The sequence below is a fragment of the Corapipo altera genome, unplaced genomic scaffold, assembly GCF_003945725.1.
Source record: "Corapipo altera isolate COAL_440 unplaced genomic scaffold, ASM394572v1 301, whole genome shotgun sequence".
In the NCBI taxonomy this organism is placed as follows: Eukaryota; Metazoa; Chordata; class Aves; order Passeriformes; family Pipridae; genus Corapipo; species Corapipo altera.
The window spans coordinates 1,250,459-1,260,318 of record NW_020884926.1 but is presented as its reverse complement, the minus strand read 5'-3'; the positions used below and the strand labels follow the sequence as shown (position 1 = coordinate 1,260,318).

The 9,860-nt window shown below is 42.8% G+C and overlaps 1 protein-coding gene across 2 annotated transcripts in view; it reads left to right on the top strand.

Moving 5' to 3' along the window:
- The first annotated feature begins 252 nt into the window (after positions 1-252).
- PRKCZ (protein kinase C zeta) overlaps positions 253-9,860 on the top strand; it is a 33,318-nt gene continuing 23,710 nt past the window's right edge. The window contains exons 1-5 of one of the 2 annotated variants that reach the window (XM_027658128.1): positions 253-474; positions 1,186-1,389; positions 5,039-5,160; positions 7,051-7,140; positions 7,526-7,576. In XM_027658128.1, coding sequence (XP_027513929.1) covers positions 1,319-1,389; positions 5,039-5,160; positions 7,051-7,140; positions 7,526-7,576 — 334 coding nt within the window. In that variant the 5' untranslated portion in view covers positions 253-474; positions 1,186-1,318. Of the gene's footprint in view, positions 475-531; positions 771-1,185; positions 1,390-5,038; positions 5,161-7,050; positions 7,141-7,525; positions 7,577-9,860 lie in introns of those variants that run through there. The other variant, XM_027658129.1, reaches the window with a different exon arrangement.

The following is a 9,860-nucleotide window of genomic DNA, read 5'->3' as shown; positions in this document are numbered from 1 at the left end:
TCCCTGCCGCGCCGCGCTCCCATTGGCCGCAGGTGTTCCCCCCGCGGGCTCTGGTTGGCCGGGACGCTCCGGTCTCCCCAGGTAACGGTTCCCGCGCCGCGATTGGCGGCGGGGGGGGCGGGACGCGGGCGGGGATTGGCTCCCCATTGGCCGCCGCTCCCGCCCTCAGGCCGCCATGTTGCCGCGGGCGGGGGCGGGCGCGGGGCGCTGAGGCGGGACCGCGGCCGGGGGGGACGGGGGGCGCCGGAGGGGCTCTGAGAGGAGACCGGAGGAAGAACCTGAGGGGCTCCGGGGGCTCCGCCGCCGCCGCTGCTCCCCGCCGGGACCCCGCCGGCAGCGAGGCAAAGTCCGCCGCGAAACTTCCTCGCGGGACTTTGAGCAACTTGAGGCCGCGGAAGGTGTTGCCGAGCGCCGCGCAGGGAGCGGCCCCTGCTTACCCCGGTGCGTGGGGCGGGACCCCCGCGGTCGGAGCGGGTAAGAGGACGGGGACGGGCACGGGCACAGCCCGCTGTGCCCGGGGAAGTGCCGGCGCCGTCTCGTCCCGAGCGGCGGTGTCGCCTCCCGGTGTCGCAGGCCGGGGCTGAGGGGCCGCGTGTCCCCCTGAGCCCCCCGGGACAGGAGGGTCTGGAATTCTGCGGGTCTCCCCTCCCCGGTACCTGTGGCCAGGCTCGCCCGGACAGCGGGGTCAGGGAGGTGTCTGGGAACACACAGAAGTGTGTGAGGCGGTACTTTGGAATAAACAGGATGTTTGTCGCCTTCCGATGGTAAAGGTGAGTTAAAGTTGCCCCGTGGAGTTCCCCTCCTGCTTCTCTTGGGTAAATTTGTGACCGACGTCAATTGACTTCAGTGTTCTATGTATATAAAAACTATTTCTAGTTACTCTGTTCTGTGGAAGAAAAGAGCCAGACGCTGTGTTGATGAATAAGTAAAGATTTTCTTGAAGTGTTTTTTTTAAGCAAGCATCCTCAAACGCTTGGGATATTTCTGTAAAACTAAATTGCACAGGATATTTTTAATCAATCTCGTTTAATTTCTGTGCAGGTCAGTGGACTTATACATTTTTCTTTTTGATTTCTTGCTGCTCCATGTAAAGCTATTTGTGTTTCTAAAATTTGACACGACTCATTTGTTTAGCAGAGTGTGTGTATATTCATCAAGATTCTGTTTGTTTTTTTTCATACGCAGCTGGATTGGGAGTCATCTGGAGCAGAAACTCACACTTCACATGTGAAGCTCTTCCCTTCAGAATTAGTTATCTGTCTTGAATGAACTTATTTCTACATATTTATAGTTTCGTTTAGACTGCTAAATACAGACCATGCCTAGCAGAATGGGCTCAAAAATTGATTTGAACAAAGACTTCATCAAAGTAAAAACACACTACAGTGGGTAAGTCAGCATGTCCTTTCCTCTGTGTTGTGCCCTGTCTATTTTTGAAGCATATTGAGCAGGAGTTCGTGGTCTGACCTAGTGATAGAGTAACCAGGGCATTGGTGGATTTGTAATTAATGTCAGATCAGGTAGGTAAACTTCTGGGCTATTAAAATACCTTTCAGAGTCCTGCAGCATGCTGATCAGGAAGGAAAGTTAATTTATTCTTCTCTCAGAAAGGGGGAAAATGTGCATAACTGGCATGCAGTTATTCTGGGTGATGGATTATTGATTCCCATGGTCACAGGCAGGTCTAGCTCCATCTCCTGCATCCAGATGCAGTTATTACATTTCATCTGTAATAAAAATGTCACAGCCCTTTATGACTTCACTCAGTTGTCAGTAGAGTCAGGAAGGTTTTATTACTGCAACATGAAATCTGGATTTTCAGGTATGTTTAATTCATTTGCTGCCACTGTGAGGACCTTGTAAAATCAGGTTGCTTTGGTCTCTGTCTTCCTTCAAGGCCTAAGTTGAAATTGTTTGAGGAGTTAAATATTTGGCCTGAGTAGATCCTTAAACTTGAAGTATTTAGACTGAACTTGCTGGCATTTGGTAAATGACTTGAGTGATCTTTTGTGATGTTTTACTGCTTTATAAGTAAGTGTTGCTACTACTGTGGTTGTTCTTAAACTTATCTACCAGGTCAGTGCCAAGTAGTCTGAGGTCCTGAGTTTAGAATCCCAGAGCAATTTTATTAATTTGGTAATGCCAGTTTTCTCATAAATTACTGTGAAAATGTGCCTGCTTTTACTTTATCTGACTTCAGCTTCCAGCTGTGCCACTGACTTTCAGTTATTTCCTTATGCTTAGTCATTTGATTTTTTTTTTGGTCTTCATTTTGCTACCTGTAAATTGAAAGTGCAGTAGAATCTGTTAATTTACAGCTCGTTTATCTACAGATTAAACTTCCATATGAAGATTTCCTTAGTAAAAACACTGGTAAGATTTTAGTGGTGGGAATTCATGTCAAACTTAGGTCTTAAAATGTAGAAATTTGCTACTTGAAGGAAAATTTACTTTACAAGAAGTCCATGCAGTAGGAGAGCTGCCTTAGCTCTGTGAGGGAAGGCACTATAAACACCAACAGAACTGGCTGTAAGTGATTTGGTATTTCCATTAGCTGAGAAGTCTGTAGTGTGTCAGTTTACAAACGAGTTCCAAGCTCCCTGAATTTTGGTTTTGTCCTATTGATCAAATTCTCTGAGTTCAGACTAACTGGTTTTGGCATTATAACCTCATTATAACCTGTGGCACTGTCATCTCCGTGTCCCCAGTCCTGTACCACACTCAGCTTTTGAACTAATTTGACTGCAGGAAATCACTGATGCTGGACAGCTTCAGAATTAGGGACAAGCTCCCTCAGGTAGCTGCTAAAATGAAAATAACAGTGCAAATACCATCTTGAAATCCCAGTTAAAGAGCACGGGGAAGTTGTAAAACACACGAGTGTCGAGTGGGTCTCTGGAGTCTGAGCATCTCAGGTATTTGTGTCTCTGGGTGTGACAGAGTTCCTGACATAGCACAGTGTAAATAACTGCCTGAGCAGACTGCAGAAGGAAGGCAGCTTGTGCAATTCTTATTTTGTTATTGCAGTTCCTTGGTTTATCTGGTTTACACCTGGTTATTTGAAATCACTTCAATAGGTGCAGCTTTGTTTGCTGCGTGTGACCTTGGCTCTGAGTGGTGACACACACTGTCTGTCTGTGGGAATGATGATTCTCTTGCTGGGACTGCTCTTACAGAGCTCACTGGTCCTTAGCTCTTCATTTAACTATGTAGTGTCCACTTCCAAATATCTTTTCAAAAAGGTCCTGTGGGGTTCTTTAGTGGTAAACAATGAGTGATTTCCACTTATCTGAGCCCTGCCTGATGTGCCTGTAGAGAAGGAACATGGACATCATGAATATGGTCATTAATTTACCTGTAGAATGGCACCTGTTACAATAACGTTAACAATTCAAGGCTGATTAGCATTTACCAGCCTTGGATGGAGTTTGTAGTGTGTGTAGCAGTGTTGTCTCACTCTGTACTTGCAGGTTTAAAGTGTGATTGTCCAGTTTCCACAGACCTACAGCTGCCTGATTGCATGAGTAGCTTGTGGTGGCACTGCATTAAATAATGAGCTGCATTTGTTAGTGACCTTGTCTCAGGGCAAGGCATTGCACCAGCCCTCAAACACTGCTGTGAGAACCAGTTTGGTCTCTTACTTTCCTAAATGCATAAAACATGACTTCTTTGACAGGGAAATGCTCTTAAACTGAGCCTCACCTGACAGCTCTCAGTACTGTAGGTAATATGGGGTTACAGGTGTGCAGGTGGTGTATGTATGGCTCCTGCTGCTGTTATGAAGAATTATTAAGTTGCTGTCCTTTGAGAGCTTTACAAAGTGTGGATTAAAGTTACACTTGAAAAGGTAGCAGTGCTTTTAATCTGAGTTTGGAACAGTGCAGTTCTTTAAAGTGATTGTCTTAGAGCTTTGCTTGTAATTTTTCTCAGCAAAGGCAAAATGGAAAGTTATTAATGCATATAATTTAAAATGTAAGTTGTGGAATTTAAGTTTCTTAGTTCAGTGTAGTACTATTCAACTGTTGACTGAAACACATAAGTAGGCAGAATATGTCATATAACATTTTTGCTAAAATGACTTGTCACACAGTATGGAAATAGGAAAGTTATCTCAGTCATATTGGGCAACTTCTGCTGATTTGCTGCATTAGACTAAGAGGTGAAAGAATTACACATACCAGTAGCCATTAACTCCAGAACACTCTCCTAATTATCCCCTGGAAGGTTTTGAGGGCAGCAAAATGACTTAAGTTCATCTACTGTTTCTTCTTGCACTTGTTTATTCATTGGTTTCCCATAGTCGTTTGAAAAGTATTTTAAAAATAGGAGAAAGTCTGGTTTGTACTGTGAGATTTTGTTCTGCATAATCTCTTTTCCTTTTTTGACCTCTGACCTGCTTTGACAGCCCTGTGTGGGCTTTCATTGTATCAAGAGTTACTGTCCCAAATGCCAGAGATACTGAGGGTGTCCATCAGCCCAGTTCAGCACTGGGCCCCCCTTCTCTGAGCACTGTAAAAGCAGAGCACCAAGATGCACAATTTGAGTAAGATTTTATCTGAATTGTCTTGTAATTACATCTTGTGAGAATTCACCTAATCAAAGCTTCCTCTCCAGCAATATAGTGGATGTGAGGAAAAGCCCACTGTTTAAAAGGATTTTACAATAATGGAGATTATTACTTATCTCCTGATGGAAGAATTACCTGGATTAAAAAAATTAATTTTTATGAAAGCTTCTGTTTTTTTCTAACAACACTTCAAAGGCTGATAATTATAATAAGGGAACTTTGCTCACCCAGGTAAACGTGCATTAGAAACAGGTGATTAACACAATTATTTCCCCCATACTAAAGTATTTTTTTTTTGAAGTTGAGCACTGAGAGATGTAATCCTGGTGACATAGTGGGAACATTTTATGTGAGGAATGCTCATTCTCTGAGTGTGATTCTGCAGCTTAGTGTCCACAGATGGAACTGTTGGGATGTGCAGGCCAGTGCAGGTGATTTTCTGATGAAACCTGATGTGTTCATCTCCTGCAGGGACATCCTGATAACAAACCTGGACGCCTCAATGAGCTACGATGAACTCTGTGACGAGGTGCACGAGATGTGCAACCTGCAGCAGGAACAGCCAATTACCCTCAAGTGGATTGATGATGAAGGTATGGGGCTGAAGTGCTGCTTGGGCATCCTTGGGTTTGTTCTTCATTGTGGGACAGAGAAGGGGCATTGGGGAAGCTTGTACAAACAGATACCATAGTGTGGAGCTGGTGGTCATTTCTAAATATCTAAGTACAGAGCCCTGTCTTACAAAGCAGGGAGAAATGAGCCTCAAGACATCAGGTTTGCTCACAGTAGCACTTGAATTCACTTCTGGAGAAGTGAAGGCTTTGTATACAACCCATCTGCACCTTGGCAATGCCATGGTCTGCACAACTCCTAGAACTGAATACAGAAAGGTGAAAAAATACTAAATTGGTTTGGCTGACATTTGTAACTTTGTGGTTTGGTTTCTCTGACAGCCTGTACTGCTCTCTTAGCTGTGCAGTGTTTGAGTGAATTGAATTTTAAAGTAATGTCTGGGGAAGGAGGTAGCCTATAGTCAAAAAGAGTCAGTCCTTTTTAAGATATCAAGGAGTAATATCAATTATTTTTAAATTTACTCTTCTGATTACCAAGAAAGACAAAGGCAACTCTGCTAACCTGTTTTCTAACCCTCATTTTCGTGTAATAAAAAGTAACCTGATCAGAAGGGCATGGAGGATAATTACCTTGCCTGTGCTCAGCTGTTTGAACTGCATCCCTCTTAATAAAGGGAGATTATTGCAGGGAAGAAGAAAACCTCAGGAGTTTTGTGTTGGAGGATTTTAAGCCATGAGTGCTGCTATCTGTTGCATTGGCTTCTTGAGGCTTACTTAAATTAAAACAACAAATCTCAATTGCAGTTCTAATAACTATTTTCCTCCAGCCTTGGTTAAATCCATACCTGTACAACCCTTCTTCTAATTCCTGGCTCTGAGCTGTTGAGTTGCAGCCAGTCTGCTGTTTTGGCTGTCCCCAGTGCTCCCGGGTTTTGGGAGTTATCCTGTGTCTGCATACGAGTGTTTCCCCTTCTTGCCACGTGGAATTGAGGTTCGTTTGTCTCACTGCACAAACAGATGTTCTCTGGGAACCAACTAAAAGCAAACAATTGCCAATGGCTTAATGAATAAAGAAAACCTACCAAGAGCTGAAGAAAACAGACTTTCTGTTGGGCTTTTGTAGTGTTTCTTTGTTTTTGACAAGATTCAAAATGTTTAAGCTGTGAATAGCTCACTCATAGTAAAATCCCATAAACATAACGAATGGGGATTGTTGGTTTGCACTACAAATAATTCCAACGTCTTTCATGTTGCATTATTGCAGTGTTTATAGATCAGCAGCAGCAGTGGCCTCAAAGAGGAGTGAAAGGGCCCTGGATGTGTCATTTTATAAATGATTTATAAAATAGTTTTTTAAAAATAAGAGATGAAACATAAAATGTGGATGGGCACTGGTGTCATCACTTGGCCTGTCTGTCCCAAGGCCAGGTGTCCCCCAGGGTGTGCTCAGGAGGGGGCTGTTCCCAGGGGGTCAGGGTGACACCCTTGCTGTCTGCTGGCTCCCCATCCACTGTGCCATACTGTACTTTACGTGTGTCTGCTTAAGGGGATTTGTGGATTAATTACTGAGTTTTAGCAAAAATAACCCTCACAAGGTAATGCTGATAACGTGACCACAAGCAGACAGGAAAACAAGGGGGTCTTTAAGTGTAGCTGTTCCCTTTTACGTTGTGTTGTCCTGTTGCAAACCAATGTAGTGTAGTGTAGTTAGTGTAGTTCTGTCTACTCAGTGTTGATAAAGTTGGGAGGAATAATTCTGTTACTCTAGTTTGGCTTTGATTGAAGTGCCAGCTTCAAGTGATTCAAAGAAAGGCAGTCCTCGAGGCTGGTGCATTTTTTTTACTGACTAATTGAAATTCTGCACTGAATTCCTGCCTGTTAAAGCTGCCTGGGCCTTTCTTGTCCCTTTAGGTGACCCCTGTACCATCTCCTCTCAGATGGAGCTGGAGGAAGCCTTTCGTTTGTACTGCCAGAACAGGGACGAGGGGCTCATCATCCATGGCAAGTATTGCACAGCTCAGGATCCTCTCTGGGACAATCCCAGCAGCTGCTCAGGTGGGAGCTGGAGCTGGAGCAGCTCCTCTGCCTGGCCAGTAACATTCTTGGTGTAGCTGGTGCCCTGCAGTTTGTTGTAAGAAGAAAGTGGAGCCCAAAGCTGAGCCACAGCAGGCTTTGAGGGGGTTTGAGTTTTAGCTGCACAGATTTGTGAATGCTTTACTCCAGTGTAAGATCCTGCCAGTCTGGAACCAAATTCTGATTACATCATTTCTCAGGCAGAATTATTTAAAGGCTTCCAGAAACTGTCTCTGTGTAAATATACTCAAAAATCATGGAAAAAGGACTACTGAGAATATTTTACCTTAAAAATCTAATGTTTTTGTTTTAGTTTTCCCAAGTATTCCAGAGAAGCCCGGCATGCCTTGTCCAGGAGAAGATAGTGAGTACTAAAATGTTATCAAATTTTTAGCTAAATATTTTGCAGTCATGTGGAAAAAAAATATATTAAAAGATTTTCATAATCTAGCGTTACAGTCGTGTATCTGTTCTGTTTTCTTAAAAGAATGTAAAATCTTTAATATTTTGTCAAGAGAAATTACATAAATCAATGTTGTAGCAGTGTTTCAGTGTTTCTGAGGATTAATACTGGTTTCCAGTGGTTGATATATTGGGAGAAGGAGAATTTTAGCAGGATTTTAGGTGCATATTTGAACATGGGCATTTACTTTTGTGGTTCTTTTGGGATTTTAACTTGCAGGGAAAAGAAGGGATGTACTAAACAGGGAGATACAGCCATTTCAATAGAAAGGTTATTAATCTCTGTAAAAATAATCCTGTGAAAGGCAGATAAAGCTCCAGAGGAAGGACACATAATTGATAAGGTTTACCTGTATTTTAGTGGCCTGAGCTGCACAGGGATAAAAGGATTAAATGGCTGTAGAGTCACTTTTCATTATGGGGAGGTGGCATCAGGACATTAGTTCATATCTTGGTAAATGTTAAGGAAAGGAATGGGAATAATTGGGTGCCAGAGGTACCAGCTGATGCTCTCAGGAGCGTGAGGAAAAGCTGACTGAAGAACTTGAAGGACCTTTGCTCTTCTCTTTGGAAAATAGAAGAGGGGATAAAACTAATTGGTGATAAAAGCAAGTAATGCATACTAGAGAAGAGTACTTGATTGACCAGGATTTAACTGACAGACTGGCTAAAAATGAGTGGTGCAGTGGTAATAGTTATGAATATTTTTAATTAGAGAATTAATACTCATAATTGCTCCGTTGAGGACTTTCACGCAGATGGAGTGAGGTGAAATAAATACCAAAATATTACAGTTCAAATACGATTTTTCACATCTGAACTGCAGTAGGTGAAAGGTTAAATGTAAAAACTAGACAAGTTTTCGTGTTCACCAGGTTATTAAAGTTGTCTTTTAGAAAGAAAGAAGAGTAAATGTGCAACACTGTCTGCTGTCCTCGCTCAGCCAATTAGAGAAAACAAAGACTTTTCTACGCTGATTAAAAGAGTTAAAGAAATTTTCCCTGAGCCACCTCATTTAATGAACTCATTAAAGGTGTAGATATTCCAGTAGAAAGGCTTTTTGGGTTAATTTGCTGGAAGTTTCAGTTCTCTCCAGCCATGAGCTGAGCTCCAGCAGCCACAGCTGAGTGTGGCTCAGCTGACCTGGTTATTCTGTCTGTAGGGTATTTCTCTGCATTGCACTTGGACTGGATGGAAATGGGATTGATATTGGTGAGATAAAGGGCTATTTATTTTGTCAGGAGTAAAATACTGTCCTTTGTTGAGAAAATATTCATCCTGTTTCAAATTCTTACTTTGTGTCTTTATCACTGTACTTATGTTCATAGGAAACACTTTTAGAAGTGAGAATATTATGTTTGCACTTTTCTAGAGCATCATGTTTGCACTATAAAGGAGCTTGTGAGTTTGCCTCAGGTTTTTTCCAGAGACAAATAAACAGTGAAAGCAGTTGCTCTGTCCAAAATGGGCCTCTACTTAAATTAGCAGTGTCTGAGTGTGGACTGTTACAGAGCTACAGACAGTTTGAAATGGAGTTTTGAAATAAAACTATTCAATTGTGAAATAATTTCATTTGCAATCCATTGCTCAGATGTGTTCCTATTAGGTCGTGGAGTGACTCTTTCCAGTAGTATGTGATCTTCTGAATTGCAAATCTTTTGTAGTGGATTTCCATAGAATTGTAGGGTTTTCTTTCCAACTCCTTCAGAACAGCAGTGCTTTGGAAGAGTGCAGAAATACATGCTGAATGGTTTGCATTTATGTTGAACTTTAATGGTTGAAATGTGATGCCAGCTGTCCTCACCTTTGTTAAACTGATACGGGTTTGAGACTGTACCAGCCAGCAAAGCTTGAAATAAAATCATGTAATCCATTAATGGAATAAACCATGGGACTAATACTTCAATTCTATTTGCATGACCTAAGAAAAGTTATTTTCGTGCTTGAAGAACCTTTTTTTCTTATACTGATGTGGTGCTGTCTGGGAGACAGAATTTGCTCAGTCTCCGGCATCTGCGCTTGAGTTGTCTCAGGGTTCCTTTGGTCCTGAATTTTTGCACTCTTCTGTTGGCACCAGCCCCAGATCCCGCTGTAAATGCACAGCTGCTGGTGTACAACCAGCACGTTTCCCTTCCCTCCCTGTGCCCAGGGCTGGGCTGGCAGTGCTGCTGTGCCCAGGGCTGGGC